This window comes from Bos mutus, chromosome 16 (genome assembly GCF_027580195.1).
Source record: "Bos mutus isolate GX-2022 chromosome 16, NWIPB_WYAK_1.1, whole genome shotgun sequence".
Classification (NCBI taxonomy): Eukaryota; Metazoa; Chordata; class Mammalia; order Artiodactyla; family Bovidae; genus Bos; species Bos mutus.
The window spans coordinates 14,057,607-14,080,709 of record NC_091632.1 but is presented as its reverse complement, the minus strand read 5'-3'; the positions used below and the strand labels follow the sequence as shown (position 1 = coordinate 14,080,709).

The 23,103-nt window shown below is 46.9% G+C and overlaps 1 protein-coding gene across 1 annotated transcript in view; it reads right to left on the bottom strand.

Annotated features, from left to right (window-relative positions):
• Positions 1–23,103, bottom strand: part of TRAF5 (TNF receptor associated factor 5) — a 45,909-nt gene that overhangs the window by 5,548 nt on the left and 17,258 nt on the right. Inside the window, exons 2-8 of the mRNA XM_070384733.1 lie at positions 12,924–13,142; positions 12,137–12,194; positions 10,279–10,380; positions 7,531–7,695; positions 6,839–6,916; positions 6,423–6,497; positions 3,775–3,867 (exon numbers count right to left, since the gene is read on the bottom strand). Of these exons, the coding sequence (XP_070240834.1) occupies positions 3,775–3,867; positions 6,423–6,497; positions 6,839–6,916; positions 7,531–7,695; positions 10,279–10,380; positions 12,137–12,194; positions 12,924–13,141 (789 nt within the window). The 5' untranslated portion in view covers position 13,142. The remainder of the gene's footprint in view (positions 1–3,774; positions 3,868–6,422; positions 6,498–6,838; positions 6,917–7,530; positions 7,696–10,278; positions 10,381–12,136; positions 12,195–12,923; positions 13,143–23,103) is intronic.

Below are 23,103 nucleotides of genomic sequence, written 5' to 3'. Positions count from 1 at the left end.
AGGAAAAATATATATACATATTTATAGAAAATATTTACAGGTAGATTACTATATAATTCTAAGAAAACGTTTGAAGGTACTTCAAAAAAAGAGAGATCCACAGATTTCTCGCCAGCCTCTGCTGTGTGTAACCCACTTTGAGGGATCATCCCATGCTAGTGACATCACTTGATTAAATTTGCTGAACTGGTTCTTGTCTTTCATTTAGTACGTACTTACTAAACACCTAGGACTTCCTGTAGCTCAAATGGTAAAGAACCTGCCTGCAATGCAGGAGACCTGGGTTCAATCCCTGTGTTGGGGAGATCCTCTGGAGAAGGGAATGGCAACCCACTCCAGTATTCTTGCCTGGAGAAGCCCACGGACAGGGGAGCCTGGTGAGCTACAGTCCATGGGGTTGCACAGAGTCGGACATGACTAACTACTGCTACTAAACAACCACAGAGTTCGGATCACCACACCACATTAGATGCTGTCTGCACGGTGTCAACAGTAATAGCTGCAATTTACTATCCAGTTATTATATTCACTAGCTCTTTTAATCCTCAAAGAACCCCATGAGTTGGATACAAGGGTCAGCCTCATTTCATAGATAAGGAAACAGAGCCAGAGAGTTCAACCTGCCTAGTATACTGCTGACAAGTGGCAGGCAAAACACACCGCCTCTCCGAATTTGTAATCCCTTTGAGGGAAACAACTAAAAACCTCTGAGTGATCCTAGACAGCCTTCTCTTACCCCTACATCCATTCAGTCAGCAATACCTGCCAACTTTAACTCCTGACACAAAACGAAACAACTCTTACAACCACTTCTCACTGTACCTGTTTCAGCCTGGACTGGTTCTCACCTGGGCTGCTATGATAGCCTCTTAGCCAGTCATACACTGTCCCTCACACACACACACCTGAAGAGAAGCTCTACGGAGCTGGACTGGCATGGGTCCTATAGTCCACTGGAACTCCAGCAACTGGTTTGGTGCCTGGCACCAGTAGGTGCTTGTAAATATTTATTAAATGAATGAATGAACATTCCCCTCTGTCTTTAGCCTTGTTTGCCTCCAAATCATACTTCATACTGTGACCAGAAGAATACGAAATGACAAATCTGGTCTTGTCATCCCTCCTACTTAAGCATCTCTAGCGGACTTCTTTACAGCCATACAGGGCCCTGTACAATCTGCCCAGGTCACCCTTTCAGCCTCATGCCCGTTCACACACTACACACCTTCTATTTCAGGCCGTGTGCTCAGTCACTTCCTCCTTCATCTAGAAACAACCACTTTTTAAGCATCACTCAAGGGGATATCCTCCCAGAAAGTATTTCCACACTAGTACCACCTACCTAGGCCACCTCTTAAGTTACATGACATCCTGACCATATTCCAGTATATAACTTACCCTCATGATTCCTATTGCCTTTTTGGTTATTTTGGTCATTTTTTCTCCACTAAATTGTTGAGGCTACATGTCACCAAAGCCCCTCACAGTGGCTGGCACACAGCAGGCATTTGATACGTGTTTTATAAACGAATGCACAAATGGCCACGACAGCCATCTGGTCTCTGGCTCCAGAGTCTTCTGCTTATAATCTCCGCCCCCATCCCATGCGCACCAGACCGTCCTGACCAGAAGCGAGCTCAGTGTCTCCTCCTCGCCTCTCCTCCCCCACCTCTAACCCACTCCTGTTTGTAGGGCCCATCTCGGTTAATAACACTGCTGCGTTCCCTGACTTAGCTAGAGCACATGACTCCAACCTGCGAATGTCTCTTAGCCCTCCCTCTCTCTACCCACTGACAGAGCTATGGTCACGCCTTCACCTTCACCTTCACCCCCACCCACCACCACCTCCAGTACCTTGCTTCCACCTAATACTGAACTGCTTATTATGTGCCAGGCACTGTGCTAAGAGCATATAAATATATGTTCTTGTCCAAGAACATATATAATATATGTTACATGTCATATAACATATATATGTAATATATAATATAACATATATTTTATATATATATATATATATATATATATAATTTGACCCTCACTACAACCCCATTTTACAAATGAGGACACTGTGGAAGAGAGAGGTTAAGTACCTTGCCCAAACTCATATATGCTGAAGCAGGTCTCAAACCCAGGCATTCTGGCTCCAGGGCCCTCACTCAGCAATTGCCAGGCTCTTCTGCAACATCTTTCTGCCTGCTTCTCTGTCTTCATTCTCTTCTCTCCTTCTATCCATCTTCCTTGCTACCAGCAGCTGTCTTATTCTTAACCAAACAATTAACTGGCCAAGTATCTTCCTATTTAAAAATACCTGTTGACTCCTTATACTGGCAAACATTAGTTCCAACTCTGGCCCTTAAATCCTTTCTGAAATAGGGCAGAATATGAATAAATTTTTAAAATCATTGAATGCATAGTTTTCTAAACTTCTTGGCTTACATGGAAGGCCATTTCAGTCTGGACCCAGCACACCCAGCCTCCAGCCCTTCCCTCTCTTACACTCCGATGTCTCTCCACCCCCTGAACCGTACTTCCTTGAACCATCATGTCTCTCTGTCTTCACATAAACTTTCCCCTTCTGGACTATCCACTTTCCACAACATTTTAACTGATAGACCGTCTCTTTCTTCAAGTCAGTACAGCTCAGATGTTTACCTTGAAAAGCCTTCCACACTCCCACAGGGCAAACTGCTACAGCCTCTGTACCCCAGCACGGGGCACCCTCATCACATGTGCTATGGGGACAGCACCTTATACATTTACATTTTGGTGAGATCTTCAAGGGTAGGTGCTGGTTCTCCCCTGACCCAGTGTCTGCAGCAACTAGCCTTGTGCCTGACACATGGCATATGTTTGTTGAATGAACGGATAGGTGAAGGAGGCACCTGTTACAGAAAGAACTTGGGAATGGCTCAAGGCAGCATGCCTTCTACCAAAGTTACAGTGTAATCAGGCTTTCTATTTTTCTCCACCATCTGACCCTGAAACTCATATACCTACTTTAATATGGAATCAGATAACATAAAATAACCTGTAGCAATAAAATTCAGCACCCTCTATGCAGATGGACGGTTTCCTTCCCTACCAGGGTTTTAAAAGTCTGATCCTCTGTGATGCCCTAACAAAATGATGAACTGTTGGAATAATTACTCAATAGAATCAGCATTGAATGTTGTCCACTATGAACATACCAGGGACTACGGCTGGCATTTGCATACATAATTTCACTTAATAATCATAATTCAGTGAAATAAATATGTACGTATGCATTGATTAGGTTGCAAAGTTAGTAAGTTAAGACTTATTACAAAATGTATAATACCCACAGTGCCCAGAACAGATAGTCAAACGTTGTTTCAGGGTAATACTGATTTCATTTAAAAACGCCAAACACCTACTAGGCTCCTACTAGGGAATAACCAAGAGGTGTGTGGGTAGGCTGCAGAGAGGCAGTGTGGAGTACCCTGGGGAACACTGGACTGACAATCAGGGGACATGGGTTTGAGATTGAATTCTGCCCCTTAAAGTCATAAACACACCAAAATTTCTTTGAATTTAGTTATTTCATCTGTTGGTTGAGGGGGCTGGACCCAAAGATCTCAAAGGCACTTTCCAGCTTGATGTGCTCTAATCACAGGAGTCTGTCTGGTCACTTAGTAGAAAAACACCTACCTCCAGTGGACTTCTACTTAAACAGAGGAGACTATAAAAATGCCAACAAGTACAAATCCCAGCAATTCTGTTGCCTCCCTTTATAGTTGAACCCTTGATTACCTGCTCCTCTAATTGGAAGTTCTTTTCTAAAACCAGAAGCATGTGGTCCCGTAAGGCCGAACGCTCATGTTCCTGCAGGTTCCCCCGTTTATCCTTTAAGACAAAGAGAAACGTGAGTCAAGTTGTTGAAAGGCTTCCAACATGAGGGTGGTGGCAGGACATTCTGCTAAAGCTGAACTTTAACAACTTTGCTGACTTGTCTCAAGGTGGGTTTCAGGGAAAAGGATCCCTCCCAGGCCCCTTTTACATCTTTACGATTCTTTGGTACCCAGAAGACACAGAGAGTCAGGCCACTATCAAAATTCTCAGTGCTGCTTTCCTTCCTTGCCCTGTGCTGTGTTCAGACATTCAGTCGTGTCTGACTCTTTGTGACCCGATGGACTGTAGCCCGCCTGGCTCCTCTGTCCATGGGATTCTCCAGGCAAGAACACTGGAGTGGGTTGCCATTTCCTCCTCCAGGGATCTTCCCAACCCAGGAATTGAACCCAAGTCCTTGTATCTTCTGCGCTGGCAGGCAGATTCCTTACACCAGCGCCACCTGGGAAGCCTTTCCTTGCCCTAGGAGCACATGATTGAGGGCTGAGTGTAGTTATCATCAGCTCTCAACTATTCCATATAAAACCTGTCTCCCTGGTGGTGGGTTACCTACTGATTAGCCTACCGAGCAAACTTCTCTACCACTTTTTATCACTGTCTTGCTATTGTGGGCAGAAGGTGAACTGAACTGTAGTTTCAGCCCATGCAAATTTGTTGCCCTCAAAATAAAAGTATATGTTTGCAAGAACAAATGGTTACTTTTTCCCTGATCCTTAAAATTTCATTGCAGGTTGCCTCTATAACTAATAAAAGCAAATGGTACAGGTGACCCATAGAGTCTAAGTAAACATTTATCATCAATTTCCCTTCAGTTGAGGGTTGGCCCTCTTCCAGAGCACAACTCCCCCAGCCATCCCCAGCTCTGGCACTAAGGTAAGTCCTCAAATAGAATCCAAATGGGAGATGGACCCTAACTGTAGAGAAGAATCCTTTTAGAGCTGGAAAGCAATTCTGTGTTTCATGTGTGAGGAAGATAAACCCTATGCTTTCTGCAGCTGAGACAATTGTGGTTTGATATGTGACACATTTATGGACTCTTCACTGATTTTTTAAAGGTGTTTTTCAAATAGCTTAAAAAAAATAAGAGAAACATATGCTGGGGTCAAGGGCTTCTCCAGTGGCTCTGTGGTAAAGAATCCACCTGTAGTGCAGGAGACACAGGAGTCATGGGTTTGTTCCCTGGGTTGGGAAGATACCCTGGAGGAAGGAGGGCATGGCAACCCACTCCAGTATTCTTGCCCGGGGAATCCCATGGACAGAGGAGCCTGGCAGCTACAGTCCATAGGGTCACAAAGAGTTGGACAGGACTGAAGCTACTGAGCATGGTGCAGCATGCCTGTGTCAAACAACACAGCAAGCAGCAGAATGAAAAGTAGAAGTCCCCTTTTCTCTGTCCCCACATCCAATTCCCTAGTCTCACTCATCAGAGTCAGCAAAGATATACATACATTTTCAACACAGTGAGGTCATAGTGTAAGTAATTTAAAAAATATATACCTCATGCTTTTTATCAGATGCATAGTATTCCAAAATATGAATATATATATATATTTTTTTTTTCACTTCTGTGGATTTTTTTGCTAAATACAGTAGTTCCAGCTTAGCCACAGTTTTGATATCTGTGGTTTCAGTTACCCATGGTTAATCATGGTCCAAAAATAAGAAATAGACAATTTTAGAAAATAATTCATACTTTAAATTGTGAGCTGTTCTGAGTAGCATGATGCACTCTTGTTTCTTCTTGCTATATCCTGCCCCAGAGGTGAGTGATCCCACTGTCCAGGTATCCAAACTATACATACTACCCACCCATTAGTCACTTAGTCATCTCGGTTATCAGATTAACTGTTGCAATATCAAAGTGCTGTGGTCAAGTAATCCGTATTTATTCAATAATGGCCCCAAATGATGCTGGCAATTCAGGTATCCTCTTGCTGTGCCTAATTTATAAATGCGTAACTTTATCATATGTATGTTATAGGGGAAAAAACATAGTATATATAAGGTTTGGTACTATGGTTTCAGACATCCATCGAGGCTCTTGGAATCTATCCTTCATAGACAAGATATATTTGCTGTGTATGTGTGTTTGTTTAGGTGTGTGATCATTGCATACTTATCAAAGGATATCTGTGAAATAAATTCCTAGCAGTAAAATTGCAAGGTCAATGTGTCAGGTCACATTTTTATTTTCACAGATATAAGCAAACCTCAAAAAGTAGGTATTATGAACTTTATGTATATATAAACTAATTGTTGTGTTTCTCTGGAGAACCCTAATACAATTGCCAGTCTTTTTTTTTCTATTCCATATATAGTTATTATAAAACATGGGCTATATTCCTTGTGTGCATTATATAAATACTTGTAGCTTATTAATTTTATACATAGTATTTCTTAATTCCCTACTCCCATCTTCCCTCTCCCTACTGGTAACCACTAGTTATTGCCAGTCTTACAGTTTCACAGACACTGAATGTCCTGCATCCTGAATGGAATCAGAGTAAAATGAATGATACAGCAGAAGGCAGACAGACACAGTCACTCCATACCTTTACAGCACAGCCATAGTTCTTAAAAGGACAGTCTTGTTCAGCTTCAGGACACACGGCCAGGTGTTCATCCACCTGTGAAAAAGACAGTCTCAGGCTATAGAAATGCATCCTGACTCTCCAGCTACCTGGTATAACTGCAGTCAGCAGGGAGCCAAGGGTAGCTTGAGGAGAAGACAGGAAACAGAAGGCAAAAAAGCCAAGCTGAGGCTGCAGCCAGGAGAGCTAACATGGAAACGGAGAATTCTCAGGGAGAAGAATCCTCAGGGAGAAGGTGAGGGAAGACAAAACCATGGTCATCATGAGGATAAGGTAAGCCTCGGGCCCCCGCCTATGGGATTTTATCAAACACACACTGTAATGATTACTGAAACTTTATCTTACGTAAAATCACTGAGAGAATTATTTACACTTACCTCAGTTCTTGGAATGGTCTGCAAACACTTGTTGGGACAAGATACTGGGTATTCAGGACACAAGTTTTCCTCGTGATTCTGAAGCAATGAAAGGGTGCTGAAATAAAGCCAACCCGGCTTCCAAAGGCTCCCTGTATGCCCTCAGAGTGTGTGCACATATAACCCCTTGGGGACCTATGCAATGTGGCTCATCCTCTACAAGAAGGTACAGCCTAGCAGCAAAAAGGTTCCTGATGGTTGTTTTCTCAGTATAAATGAATTCAGTTTTCCAATTATTCCAAAGAAGGTCAGAGGTCATGGGGCTGGCAGAGGACAGACGATGTACGTCACTGGCATGGCTCCTTTGGCACATGTAAAAGGTACCCACGCTTTCTTCTTATGCCTGCATCCTGCCTCGCCAATTGTCAGAGCATCCTGAGGACAAAGTGTGGTCCCCTCCTTGTGACTCAGCTACTAGTGTGCACTTGGCCCACTCACACTCAGCAGGTAATCAAACAGCATTTTTGCCAATGATACATGAAAAGAGACCTACCAAGGAGGCTTTCAGCTTTTTATAGAACCCTCAGATAAGTTATTCTTTAGGCCTCTTTCTGCACAAAAATAAATTCAGAAAAGTGCTTCTGGTACCCCATCTGATTCACTGTGACCACTCAGGCAGAATTCAGTCCCATAAAGATGCCTTTTTTTTTTACCTGTAGATTGATGACTACCACATCCTTTTTGCAATAAAGGCATTTTTCCTCTCGAAACTGGCAGTATGCGCTCAGATGCTCTTTCAGATCTTTGCGAAGGACTGGCTCCCGACAGTTTTCATTAGAGCACTGCACAGGCTGGAACAGGCAGTGCTGAAGGTGGTCCTGCAACAGGCAACCACAGGCCAGTGGGGCACTGAGCAGGGCATTGGGAAGGGGAGCGGCTGCAAGGCCTGGGGAGGGCGGAGGCGGGGAGGACCTTGGGGCAGCAGGAGGACAGCTGGGAGGGCTGGCAGGGGAACCACCTGCTGCCTCTGCTGAGGACAGGGCATGGAGAGGGCTGTCTGCATGGAGGCTGCGAAAGCCAGCCTGGTCTGGAGGACAGGGCTTCGAAGATGGGTGATGAAGGAAGCATCTGAGTTTATCTTAGATCATCTACTAACCTGCTCACGTTCTCAGGTTAGTCCTTGAACATCCTCCTTAGCACTGCCAATTAATTTACCAGCTCCTCAAGGTCATTTCTTTTTTCGCCCTCCATGCCCACCCCAGCACCAAGTCCAAATCTCTGCACTCTGTTGTTGTTTAGTCACTCATTTGTGTCCAACTTTTTGCGACCCCGTGGCCTGTAGCCCACCAGGCTCCTCTGCCCATGGGGATTCTCTAGGCAAGAACGCTGGAGTGGGTTGCCATGCCCTTCTCCAGGGGATCTTCCCTACCCAGGGATCAAACCTGCATCCCGAGAATTGGCAGGTGTTTTCTTTACTGCTGAGCCACCAGGGAAGCACTGGGTGGTAAAAGCTGAAACAGAGGGCTGAGAGGGAAGAAGAGAAGGCCAGCTCCTAAGTAAGTGAAGGAAGGGGAAGGACTGGAGGAAGGAAAGCGAGGGAGAGGGAGCTGTCCCAGAAGCAGTAAAGCAGAGCAGTGAGAGGAATTCAGGAATCAGAATCCCAGGCCCAGGAGAAGCTTGGGTCAGCCTTGTCAAGTCGGGAGACATTCTTAACCAGCACTTTAGAAAATGATGACATGGACAATGTTCGGTCCAGTGTTGTTCATGTTACAGACTTTTACAAGCAGGCCAGTCTTAACAAGACCTGGGGATAACACTGCAAGTTCCTGTGATGCTGACAAGGTGTCAAAATCCTAGTGGGCTTGTTCCCTACCACAAGATCCTTTAAAACAGGGCTGACAAGCTACAGCCCTTGGGCCAAACCTGGCCCACTACTTGTTTCTGTAAATAAGGTGTAACTGAGAACACCAACAAGTATTTCTTCCCGTGTTGGCTATGGCTGCTTTCCCTCCAAGACGGCAGAGTCAGGCAGCTGGGACAGACACTGGCTGGCAAAGTTTAAAATATTTTCTATCTGGCTCCTGAGAGAAATAGTTTGCTGACCCCTCTTCTGAAGGGAAAAAAAAAAAAAGGGCACATAGTTTTTCTACAGGAGGTAAATAAACATTATAGCTATTCTCCTTTGCCTCTAGTAATGACAGTGACAGCTGAAATCTACATCTCCAAAATTCATGGATGCTACCCCTCAGCTGTCACCAAAACAGTCAACATTCATCAAGACTCTGCACCCTGTGAAATCCTACAGCTTACCACACAGGTGACGGAGAACAGGGAGTAAGAGGAAATATTAATACGAAAGAAACAGGTGAAGAGAAACCATCCACTATTCTCCAGAAGGTGATGATCTGGTCACGAGAGCTGACCAATGGCCATTTGAGCCTCATTTCCTTCTCAGGCTTAATGACAACCAAGTTGGTCAAAGGACTCTACTATAGGACCTGACTATCAAAACAAGTGGTGAGGGACTGTTTCAGGAAAACACAAAAACCTTTCGTGAACTTCCAAAGAAATTCTTGGGTTAACAGGGAAATCATCTATGCATTTCTGAGCTCAGTGCCTGGGGGTTTGGAGGAATGCTGGGGAAAGGACTGAATCACTAGAAATACATTCCACAGCGTGGTGCGGGAGGGTGGGAGGGGAACTTGCAGCAGTCTCCAAGCAGTTCCCTGGAAGCTAGAGACGTCTGCCTCACATTCATTCATGGCGTGATGGAACCTGACCTGGGCCTGCTCTGGCAAAGCCGTGTTTCCTGCTTCCCGCTTAACGGCTTTCTGCTGATGGATGGGAGAGTAACGGAGGGCAGTTTCATCTGAAAGGAACCTGACAACCCGTCACCTCCCCTATACCTCGCTTGTCCGCATCTCTTACCCACGTTTCACCTTCACACTGCATCCCAGCTCTGTTCTGGTCTGCGTCATCTTCCTTTAGATCATAACTTCTAAGAGAGCAGGGCCCATAGCAGCCAGGAAACACCCACCCCAGCATCTGCAATGCTTCCAGGCAGGGGACACCTTACAACTATGTCTTTCTGCAGTCATGCCCTGGAATCCCAAGTCCTTCACAGTTTTCCAAAATGACGTGTCCTTGGCTCGACCATTTCTTTTGCCCAGCACGTGCCATTCTCTTTTGAATCAATGAACCCGGACCTGTAATTCAAGGTCTAGCACACATTGGTATGTTCTCCATGTGTTCCATACAAAATGAATCTCTTCTTGTGAGATTCATTTCATACCTTAGCCCTTGGCATGCTACACTGTAGCCAACTGTATTGCTAGACAAAAATTTTCTGAGGGCCACCCACCAAAACCATGTACCACGCTTAGCCCAGGAACTTACACATAAAAATGTGTTTAGTACATGACACTGGAAAATGGCAGACACTGTTCATGAATAATACCAACCTGGTATCGTCCCAGAATAATCTTGGCATTACATCTGGGAGCATTTTTGCAAAACACATACAAATTGAGGACTTCCCTTTTGCAGCAATTGTCTTTAAACACCTAAAAGATAAACATAATAGATTCACACACTCCAAAGCTTTAGAGCAACATGAAGGAATCTATTATTAATTTGGTCTTCAGTTCATCTCAAAAGTTGGGTGGAAACTTCCAGTCAGTGGTTGGAATGGAAATACCAGATTCGCCACCATATAAGAAAAGACCGTCTCAGATACATCTGACAGGCCACCAGACATACAAGCCAGGTAATTCAATGCTTACTGCAGTAGGCTGAAGCTGGGGGAAATCTGGTGGTGAACTTGACCCCACATGCTCAAAGGTCAGGAGGTGGGGCTGTGCATGGGGGCGATGCTTTCCGCTTCCTGTCCCAGGGTAAACGTTGTATTAGTCATCAGGTGGTATCACTGAAGCTCTGCTGACTTATGTTTCAGCACAAGCCAGGGGCTGGCAAACTTTCTCCATAAAGGGTCAGAGAGTAAATTATTTTCAGCTTTGTCAGCCACGTTGCAATGTCCTCTGTTGACACTATTCAGCCTGCTATACACAATACTTAAGTGAATGGGCATGCCTGTGTTCCGATAAGATGTTATTTACGGCCACAAATGTGAATTTCACATGATTTTCACATGTTACAGAACATTGTTCCTTTGATTTTTAAATTTTTACTTTGAAATAGACTCACAAGAAGTTGCAAAAAACAGTACAGAGTTCCTGTGTATCCTTCTTTTGATTTTTTTCAATGATTTAAAAATATAAAAGCCATTCTTAGCTCACAGGCCATACAAAAACAGGTGGCAGGCTGGATCAGTCCCAACAAATCCCACGTTGTAGTATGCCAACCCCTGGCTAGTGGGTGAGGCAGACACAAGTACAGCTAGGCTTATAGAAAATGCATTATAAGAGCAAAGAGAAGGCACACGTACCTTTACTAAAAAGACAATAACCCACTTAAAAAAATGGGCAAAGGATTTGAATAGAAATCTCTACAAAGAAGATATCCAATCAGCCAAGCACAGGAAATAATGCTCCATGTCATCAAACACTAGAGCCTCAAAACCATGAGGTATCTCTTCATAACCACTGCTGCTGCTGCTGCTAAGTTGCTTCAGTTGTGTCCAACTCTGTGCGACCCCATATACGGCAGCCCACCAGGCTTCCCCGTCCCTGGGATTCTCCAGGCAAGAACACTGGAGTGGGCTGCCATTTCCTTCTCCTTATAACCCCTAGGAAGGCTATAATAAAAAAGATGGATCACAACAAATTTTGTCAGGGATTTAGAGAAATTAGGAACTCTCACACCTTGCTGGAAAGAATACTGCTTTGGAAAACAACCTAGCTGGTTCCTCAGAATGTTAAACATAGAGTTATCACGTGACCCAGTCATTCCGCTCCTAGGCACACACCCCAGAAACATGCACACTTTAAAGGAAATTTTACGGCATATGCATTGTATCTCAATAAAGCTATTATTACACTTAATAAAAGAAAGTTTGAGAGACTAAACAGATGAGAAAGTGAATTGCAGGAAATAGGATGTTTCATTTCTGCAAGCAACTCACAGTAACTGGAGCTCGGATAGAAAGAGGGTAAAGAGGATGTGGGTAAAAAGACCTGGGGATTCAGTAAGGACCCAAAACTCCTCTCTCGAACAGGGGTGGGAGTGGGGTCCAACCTGACCACACAGCAGAGGAATCTGGACTCCAAGGAAGGGTCCCCCTCCTGCTCTCTTGCTTCAACTCCTCTGTCCAGTTCAACCCAGGACACTGGCTGCTCCATCCCAAACCAGGGATCGTCTTACCTCCTGAGATTTGATCACCTCCTTATCTACAGGGCAGAGTGGGACTGTGTCTAATTCTCTGTAAAGAAAAGTCAAAATGAAGCCAGAGTTAAGGGTTGACCTCAACAACCTTTCTAAGAGCAGCCCCAGCACTCCAGCCACACTTGACCCCTTGAAGTCCCCCCTGAGCAGGCCAGGCCCCATCTTTACTCATGCTGTTCCCTCTTTCCAGAAGGGGCCCTCTGGCACCCCAATTTCAGCACCTCCTCAGTGAAAGTCCTGAAAGTCCCATTCATCCTCCAGGATGTGAGTCCAAGAGGGAGTCCCGCAGACAGAGTCAAATGTTCTCTGCCAACGTTCCCTTGGCGGTCCTATGCTATCACACTGTACCACCACCTGTCTCCTCCACTAGAACAGAAGATTCTAGAGGGTCCTGTTTCACACTTAACCTCTAACTCTTCACCTTTGTGCCCTGCCTCAAGGCAGGGGAAGGTCAGGGCGCCTACAAGAAAGACCCTCTTGGGAGACAGGTCCTTCCCGGTGTAGACTGTGCACAGAGGTTGGCCCTCGCGTGCAAAACAGGTGTGGTCTGAAAAGGTGACGATCAATAGGATAGTGGGAAGAAAATGAAGGTTATACTCCTCAGGCTCTCAGAGAAGGGCCCTGGGAAAGCCCGTCCCCAAATTTGTGGTTCTGTGGGCAACCACAGCGATTCCCGAAACCCTGATCTTAGTTGAGCGGCCACAGACGGCCGCTCCCGGGAACACGCTGGCCGCTTCTGGCGGGAGCGGAGGCCCCGCCGGCTCACCTCAGGGCCAGGATGCACTGGTGGCAGAAGCGGTGCCCACAGCCCGTCTGGTGGGGGTTGTGAAGCACTGAGTGGCAGAAGGCACACTTGTAGCGCTCTTCCAACCGCTCCACAAACTGGTACTCCGCGTCGGGCTCGAAGTCCAAGGAGATGGAGTTGCCAGAATTCTGGCGGGTGAAACCACAGGGCACTCCTCCTTGCTCCTCAAAATAGGCCATCCTGGGGGTCAGAAGAGAAGGAAAACTCAGTGTACGAGCATCAAAACCGCCAGAGCCATCGGGTGTTTTAATTATTTTTTCCCTAATTGGTGAACATCACCCACAGGGTCCTTCTGTCGTGACTGTGGAACAGTGACAACCTCCTGCCACTGGAGGGCTCCCGCAGAAGGGAGCCAGATGGCTTTGGGGTGCTCGGGTGAGAGTCTAAACCAGATGACTTTGAGCAGGGTTGTATGAGACTTCAGCTCTTTGTCCATCAAAGAGCTAAATTATCCTTCAGTGGGGCTACATGCTTGGACAAAATACAGCCAAGTGTTAACTACATTCTGAGTAAACTCATTATGGATTTTGCTTCCACTCAGTTGAGAAAACTGAAACAAATGTGTTAACAAGCAAGAATCTTGCATGCCAATATATTTCTTGCAAAATATATAGATATATCACCACCACCAAGCCATACCGTTTCTCACCTGAGCTGAATAAAAGCCCATTAACTGCTTTTCCTTCCAATCTATTCTCCATACTATAGCCAGGGTGATAGTTTCCCAAAAACACTATGAGGGAAGGTTATCTCTCTTCATCATTCCGTAGCTTCCCAGGGCTTCTACGTTAAAGCCGACAATGCAAAGCATACTCCTCACTCAGTAGCTTCCTGGGTGTCCCCTCCCCTTGCTTCATGACTCCAGCCACACAGGCTTTCTTTCTAATATATCATGCTGTCTCTAGCCCCAGGGCCTTTGCACAAGCTGTTGCCTCTGTGCTTCCCCCTATCCCCTTCCATTCCTCTTCACTTAGTTAACTCACATTCGTGCTTCAAATTTCAAGTTTCATATTCTCAGGTAAGCTTTCTCTTCTCCCCCTAATCTGTTAGGAGGCCAATTCACTAGTCTGTAAAACACTTAAAGCTTCCATGGAGTAGCTGGAGGTATGAGTAAGGGTATTTGTGAGGGGTGGAATTTTTGCTATATAATCCTACTGAATTTTTGAACATGAATATATTACCTATCCAAAAATTTAAAAATATACAAAACCAAAACGCTATTCACCCACTGTTGTATCTATCATAGAACTAGGTTCTTTCCCTTCAGAGCAATGCTTGATTTGAGACTGGATATGCATTTGTGTGGTTATTTTATTTATATCTGTGGTCCTCTGTGACAAACAGATAGCATCTGGTCTTGCTCACTGTTGCATTTCCAGCCCATAGCACCAAGCCAGGCGTGGAGAACAACTCAGCTATTTGCTGAGTTAATATTATTGGATAGAATTTTTTTCAAAACCCTCAACAGGGCAGCTATAAGCAGTGTTGGCTTCTAACACAGTGATTCTTTTTTTTGGTGGGGTGGGGGAGTAATAGAGGAGGGAAATTAAGAAGTACAAACTTCCAGTTACAAAAATAAATGAGTCATATCACAGTGATTCTTAACCTTTTCTGAGCAAGGACTCCCCCCACCTTTGAAAATCTGATGAAAACTCTAGACCCTTCTACCTATGAAACAGCACAGACACCTCACACCTGGACCTTTAAGGACCCTGGGGACCCCCACTTGTGGCCCCCAGGTTGACAAGAGCTCTGCATGCCCGGCATGCTGCTCTCCTTGGCCCAGTGCCAGGAGTGACGCTCTCTGTGTCCGCAAACGGTGAGAGTACGGGTGGTCCTTGGTGAAAGGACAGAAGTGACGTCCTCCTGTGTGGTTGTGGTACAGGAAGGCCTGGCCTTCAGGCTTGCTTGCTTTGGCCTGTTCTCGGGATCCCTCATGAGTCTCCTGTAGCGGATGAGGTCAGCTGGGCCTGGGAGCAGCTGTGTGTGGCCTGACCACATCGGTGGGAGAGGAGCAGCCCTATTCAACCTTCAGCTCTGCCCAGGTCAGCTGCGGCCCTGTCCCACTGCTGCCATGGTCTGAAGCTGGGCTGTGGCCCGGGCAAATGGAGCAGAGAAAGCAACTGACCTCTTTCAGCAAATCAAGCTTTCTCTCTGGACAAGCTTGGCAGACGAGGGGATTTTTTTTTTCCTCCCACTTATCCTGGGGTTTAAGACCAAAATTCCACCTTTCTCCTCTCTGTATGTGTTTCCTACAGAACTTCAAGGGTGGCAGGTGAGCAGACCAAGATGTGGTTGTTCCCCTTTTAACGTGGTTTACTCTTGAGATTTAACAAAATTTTAGTTATGAAGATAAAGAGGCACAGACCTTGATCTACACACATGACCTGATCACCAAGACTGGAGAACCTATCCCAACTGCCCTGACCTGCCCTGTGTCATCTAGTCCCAAGCAGGAGGACAGCTCGCATTCTCTGCCCCTGGAGGACACTCTCTCGAGACCAGACTCATGTCTGAGTCACAAAGCATCTAAATTTGGGCTCTCACAGAGATACCCTAGAGCAGCAGGCCTGTTTAACTCCAGAACAAGGCAGGAGGATGTACAAAACGCAGTTAGGGTTCCCCTCCACCACATTCTCTCCTCTTTCTCAGCACAAGAATCTAATGCACTCATCTGTGTGTCTGTCCATCTTTCTCTATTTTCCACGCAATTTTGTTAGGAACCCAAAGCCACTCCACAAAATAAAATCCCTTAAGAAATTTGAGGACACCAAAGAGATTTTGTTTATGTGGGTTATATGTATTAATATTTACCATATTTGAGCTTAAAATTGAGAAACTAAAAAAAAAAAAACTCTTTATTAATTAATTCACTTTAAGATAGCAATGGGATTTCCCTGTTGGCTCAGATGGTAAAGAATCTGCCTGCAATGCAGGAGACCTGGGTTCAATCCCTGGGTCGGGAAGATCTCCTGGAGAAGGGAATGGCTTCCCTGGTGGCTCAGTGGTAAAGAACTTGCCTGCTAATGCAGGAGACATAAGAGATGTGGGTTTGATCCCTGGGTTGGGAAGATCCCCTGGAGGAGGTCATGGCAACCCACTCCAGTATTCTTGCCTTGAGAATCCCATGGACAGAGAGACCTGGTGGGCTACAGTCCACAGGGTCACAAAGAGTTGGACACAACTGAAGTGACTTAGCACCCAAGCACACAAGATAATAATGATCCAGTTACATGTTAACATAAATCATATTTTTATGAAAAATAATCATTTTCCAAAAGAAAAAAATTAGTAAGAGTGGCATTTAAAAAATATATTTTTGCACATCTCTGTTTGGGCTTAAGAGAAGATAGCTGGATATTCATATCTACTCTGCATTCAGTGTTGCATTATCACATGTCACGTAGCTTCTGCACACTCATAAAAGGAGAGTAAAAATGGAAAATGACATCTTAGTATTATTATGCAGACAATTTGCCCATGCAGATCACCTGAAAGGGTCTCAGGGAGCTCCAGGCAATGGTGTAAATGCCAAACATCTGCTCTCCGTGGGGAAAAGTTGCAAGTGAAAGTTGTCAATTCTATGCCAAAACATACCTGAATGACATATGAGCCCACTGGCTGTAGGAAGCCCACATCCTAGGAACAGCCGCTCCAGTACCCTCAGGGCCCCTCAAGTCCACTTTGGGGACCACTGCTCTATCAGGCTGCCCATTGGCCTGCCCCTTGTCAGTCTTTATTCCGACAGGCCCAGCATGTGACCCTCACAGATAGTCTCCTTCCACCTGCTGAATGGCCCACAGAGGACCACACTCACCCTACCACTGCGTGTCTGGCCCGGCCCTGGTCAGTATGCCTAGGTCATCCAGTGACCTTGTTCACTCTCCAAGATGTTGTCTTGTCCAATATATGTCCTTAAGCAATCAAATTTTCATCTCATTAAACACCCCAAAAAATAAGCACTTGTGTTCTGCTATACAATAAGGACTTGCGATGTTTCAGGGCAATGTTCTTAGCCAAGCAGAACCAAGCAGTAAATTTTCCCAGAGCAGGGTCTGTCTCCTTCCTCTGAAGCTCCATCAGGCCTGTGACTCAGCTCCAAAAGTGGAACCGATGCACTGTGCTTGCTGACGTTAGAGAGCCCCAATAATAGAACTATAAAGGCTGATGTTTCTTTGTCTAACAAATACATTTCTCTAACCACTTCAACATTTCCAGCTGGTACTCTGTCATTCCTAGGAGGTTATTTAGTGGAAATGAGTAAGAGCTCCATTTTATTAAAATCTTTCCCCTCTGGGTATAATAGCTTATGTAACAGGAACAGCCAAAGATTTCAGTTCTTATAAATAAGAAAAAAAAATCATCAAAATTACTTTTAGAGCTTGTATATCTCCTTACTGCAGTAAACAGTGCCTTATTCCTGCCATCAATGGAATTATAATGGTCCTCCTACTAAAGAGTTATTAACTCAAACCAAAAAAGACAAGAGAAAATGACACCCCATCTGCTCCCTAAGAAGTCATACTGAGTTCCTTTTAAATGTTATTTTTAAGCTTCATAAACTGATGCATCTTTTAGCTGAGAATTTTCTAGAAATTCCAAAGAAAGTCTGTGATGTCGCTATTTAAATTATTTCCTCCCTCTTCCCCTTCCTCCCTTCCCTTCTTTCTTCCTTTCTTAAGACACTTTGTCATGCGCTTTAATATCTGGTAGATCCCGGGCCTCAACTTGACCCCACTGTTCTTCTTCACTTAGATATTTCTTCTTATTCATTTTTGGGGAACACATAATAAATAAACTAACATTCTGAAACAGCATTTGGCTTTTAGTTAGAATCAAAAGGGCACAAGTCTAGCAGAATTCAGTCTCAGGTGAAAATAGGAAGGTCTGTGTCTGTCTGTCCACACTACCTCCACAGTCTCCCAGCATATCATATAGATTAATGAAGGTTTGGAAAACTGAGGAATGCTTCTATATATCATGTTTTACTTCATAATACATAAGCCCAGGAACTGTCTTCAGGGTTTTCAATTTTTAATCATTGAAAATTCAAGATCAAATCCCAGAGTGAAAAGGGCACTGGACCAGAGACCTGGGATCAAGCCCTGCTCCGCCACTCACTTGCTGTGACACGTGGGGAGACATCCCAGGGCTTCCTTGTTTGTACATGCCTGCATGGACTCAGCACCTACGTGCCCCAGGCCAGGTCCTGAGAACACGTAGACCTGTGACAACACGTCTGCCCTTGAGGGTCTCTAAGAGGAGCAGCGGAAATCAGACCCGGGAATGATACATGACAACACTTTGGAGGCAAGTCCCATCAAGAGAGATTTAAACAAGCTGCTGGAGCCCAGGTAAGGGGTAGCCCATGTCAGTGGTGTAGCATCACACACCACTTTCTGAGGTGTGTGATGATTCCAGAGAGAAGAAAACATCCCCACTGGTCTTGCAGGAGGAGGAGGCATTTTCTAAAATGAAGTAGATAGAACCATTTCCCAGAGGGTATCACAAAGTTCTGGAGCAGTTTAATGATTAACTGTAGCTGAACTTGGAATTAGGGGAACACACCATTCACCTGCCTGTTGGCTCTCAGATCCACCCTCTGCCCTGGTCTGCACTGTGAAGAGAGCTGGCCCCCCAAAACACTGTTTGCAGGGTTCCCTGGCTTCTGGCTCGGTTCAGCCAAGGCGAGACACTGGCAGGAGACTGCAGGGTGGGAGGAACGGAGACGTAGACGGTTGTCCCCTCATCCCTCGGTGCTAGGCAGCATCTCAACAGTGACTGGGCTCCTCCTCGGCTTTCATCCCCACCAATGGCCGCCCTCTCTGTGGACGAGCTCCAGCAGGCAGGTCCCCAGCTCCTAAGCTCTGGAAACACCATCTCCTCTCTTCGTCCCGTCCGTTCTAGAGCGGGTGGGCAGCTTCCCGCCGTGAGTCCTCTTAGAGGGGCCTCACTCCAGGCTCCGTGTGGCTTCCCAGATTCGCCGTCCCCCGTGGTGGAGCCGTTTCCTGTGTAACCGAATCCCCTTCCGGGAGCGCCTCGCGAGGCGCCTGTGAGAGGCGTGTGGTGAGGGGCAGGGCACGCCGTGAAGGCTGAGGGGGTGCCGGTCAGGAGTCCGGGTTTTCACTCCATGGTTTTCAACTTTGGGGGGATGACAGACACAGAAGACAGGCCCAGGCGGGGAGCTGAGGGGAAGAAGCACCACAACGGGCCAAAGGAGGATGACGATGGCCTGATCTAAGGCAGGAGCGGAGAGGAGCCATGTTCGTGAAGCGTTTCTGAGAGAAAATGCTAGATTCCGAAACGGGTCTGATGGAAGGGCTGCGGGAGAGGACACGGAGGAGGACCCGCGGGTTCCAGTGCGGAGGACTAAGTGACGAGGGCACCAATGAGACAGGAGGCCGGACGGGAGCAGAGCAAGTGGAGAATGTGGGGACAGGCAGAGCCAGGGCCAGCCTCAGGGCAACGGGGATGACTCAGACCAGCCGACCGCTTTCCACCATAAACTACATGGTTCCGAGGAATGGCGACATTTTCTTTGGGCTAAGGATAATTGTTTTATAATTGCACAAGGATATATATATATATATACCTTTGTTTTTTTGTTTTTTGTTTTACCTTGGCTGTCATTTTAGTGATGACATTTGACATAACAGGTTTATAACTATGTCAGGAACACAGGATCTGGAGAGATAAGACATTCCAGAGCAATAGCTGTGGGGGAGCTCCAGGAAGCTAGTGCGGGAGTCTGCAGTCTGGTCCTGCCCCAGCACAGCCCCTGCTCCCTACTTGGGACCGTTTATTTATTATTCTTGGCTGTGCTGGGTCTTTGTCGCTGCATGGAGGTCTCTCTGCCCATGGAGGCAACTGCTCCATAAAGGGCTTTTCTTCTTCCTCTTTTGCCGCCTCCTCCTTCCTCCTCCTCTTCCTCTTCTTTTTCCTTTGGTTTTTAGTTCTTGTTTAATTTCCCTGCTCGTCACTCTTCTTCCTGGAAGAGCAGCGTCTCAGAACACAAGGGCCAGCAAGTGGGGCTACTCTTCAGTCGTGATGTGCGGGCTTCTCATTGCCAGGGCTCCTCTTGTTGCGGAGCACAGGCTCTAGGCATGAAGGCTTCTGTCCTTGTGGCTCCCGGGCCCTTGAACACAGGCTCAGTAGTTGGGGTGCACGGGCTTAGTTGCTCTGTGCCATGTGGGATCTTCCCAGATGGAAGATGGAACCTGTGTCTCCGGCATTGGCAGGCGGATTCTTCACCATTGAGCCAGCAGGGAAGCCCCCTGTTTGAGATTTAATAGGTGCTGCTTCCCCCCAAGGTAACCCCCATTCAGCTGGTATGACCCCCCCCCACCCCTCTGTGAGATCCCTAGAACCAATGACTGGATTTGACAACAGTTCCCAGGGGCCAGGGATAGTTGTTAAATGTACCTCGGTGCCTGGGGAAGCAGGGTGGTCTGGGGAAGGTGGGAGAGGCCTGCAGCCCCTCCTGAGGCCTCTTTGTAAGACAGGGTTCTGAGAGTTGAGACACTGCTTCCTGTGGGAGGTGAGACCTGCAGGCCCGGGTGACGAGATGGGGGCACAAAGGCTGGCCAGGTGCCAGGTGGTCCCTGAACCGTGGGCAGCGGATGGGTAGCACCACACTGGCCCATGAAGCTGCCAGTCACAGGATGGGCTGCTGGACGGCAAACTGCCCGTTTCTCAGCTCTGCTCAGGCCTCCCCGTGACCATGAGAAGCCAACCCCCTGAGGGGCACATTTGGCAACAGGGGGCAGGTGCAAATACCTTATTTCCCCAAACCCACCCGAGACCCAGCGACGGGTCCTGGGCTTAAGTTAAGGGAGGGGAGATGGCGGTTAGTGCTGAGGAAAAGTTAAAATGTGGACTCCCAAGATGGGGTGACTCAGGGACATGCCAGAACTTGTGCCCTGGGCAGTGATCTAATAGAATATAGCCACAGCAGGGACAGCCAGACACCCACCCGTGGGAGGACAGGCGGTCCGCTTTCTCAACGTCACATCTGACCCTTGAATTCTGAGATACTGCTCTTCCAGGAAGAAGGGTGACAAGCAGGAAAATTAAAACAACAACAATAACTAAAAACCAAACAAAAAAGAAGAGGAAGAGGAGGAGGGAGGAGGAGGTGGCAAAAGAGGAAAAAGAAAAGCCCTTATGGAGCATGCTGCCTCCACAGGGAGAGAACCGAGATGGGCCCCAAGCTATCCCCAAAGCCTCTGTCTGCAATGGCCCAGAAATCTGCTTCCTCTGAAGGCAAAAGCCCTCAAGACTACCGCCAGGTCTCTGCTCCAGCCCGCCACCTTCTCTGCCTCTCCGCTGTTCCCACAACCTAACACAACTGCACCACCACCACGTGACCTCTGGGACAGACTGGGTTTCTTTGTTTTTAAAGATTTATCTATTCATCTATTTATGGGTGTGCTGCATCTTCAATGTTATGTGCGAGCTTTTCTCTAGTTGCGGTGGGTGGGGGCTACTCTCTAGCCGTGGTGTGTGGGCTTCTCATTGTGGTGGCTTCTCTTGTGGAACTCAGATTCTAGGGCTTGAGGGCTTCAGTAGTTGTAGCTTCCGGGCTCTAGAGCACAGGCTCAATAGTTGTGGCTCACGTACAAGCTTAGTTGCTCCCAGGCACATGGGGATCTTCCTGGACCAGGGATGGAAGCCATGTCCCCTGCATTGGCAGGAAGACTCTTAACCACTGGACCACCAGGGAAGCCCAGACTGGGTTTATTTTCATTAACCTTGAACCATGAAGGTTAGACCCAGAAGAACGGCCTTGGAGAAATGCAGGCAAAGCGAGGTCTTTTTCCATCAGGTCTAACAGGATGGGAAACCACACAGGAGACCACATAGGAAGCAGGTGACTCCTGCCTGATGACACATGACAACTGGCCCTCAACCCGAGCCGTCCACCCACAGGATGGCCAGCTCTGATGTCACAGAGGCAGAAGGAGAGTGTCTTTTCTTTTCCTTATACTTTTGCAGAAGAGGCTTTTCTTGGATGCAGGATGAAGGATGACGTGGGCATGGTTTTAATTCCTTTGAAGAGAAGTGTGAGTTCTCTCCAAGTTGTCAGGAAACCTCTGGTTCCTTATTTTCCTGGCAGAGCAGCAGAGCACCGCTGGTGGAGAGAAGCCAGTGGTCAGGGGCTGAAGGGCACTCCCACCCGGCTCCTGGTTCTAAGGCAGCTGCTGCTTTCATATCAAGTCTCTCTCAGGGAAGCCTTGAAGGGAATTCTCTCTCCTGCTCAGAACCATCCAGAGTCTACCTGCTCCACGTGATGCTGCAGGAGACCTTTGGGATGTGCTTGCTCAGAAGTTAGAACAAGAGGAGAAAGGACCGCTGATCTTCCCACAACAGCTTCCTTTAGAAGAAACTTTGACTCAGGGATCCTCAGCTTCAGCTCCATGTCCATTGCTGTCCCCACTTCTAGGTCTGGGGTTCGCTTGATGAGCTGCTGGGAGAGGGGGCTGTCCTCATTAGTCTCAATGGTTAGAGACTAATTAGAATCAATGGTTCCTTTTCTGAAGGCACTCCTTCCTTCAGGTGAGAAGACAACTACCTCAGCCCATGGAGACTTGCCTAAATATTCCCAAAACCTTCCTATGTTCTTCTCCTCTTCTCACGTTTCCTCACTCACCTGTTTGCTGTGAATGGACTTGGCTTTTTCCCTTGTAGCTCAAGTCGGTAAAGAGTCTGCCTGCAATGCAGGAGACCCGGGTTCGATCCCTGGGTCGAGATGATCTCCTGGAGAAGGAAAGGCAACCCACTCCAGCATTCTTGCCTGGAGAATCCCATGGACAGAGGAGCCTGGCAGGCTACAGTTCATGGGTTTGCAAGAGTCGGACACAATTTAGCAATTCCACCACAAGTACCCACATTACTACCCCCATGCGCTCACCCAGAAGTGAAAGTGATGAGTATAAGTCTGATGACAGAGTCCTGTGAGCCCACCTCTCCTCCCATGTCCTCTACTCTCCCCCCATACCCCGCTTCAGTCAGCCCTCTTACTAAGACCTTGATAATCTTGTGGGTGGGCACAGCTCATTGCTGACTCACCTTCCCATGCATGCACCAAGGTGGGTTTTCCAGAAACCACACCCCCCCCCCACCCCACAAGGTGCTGCCCCTT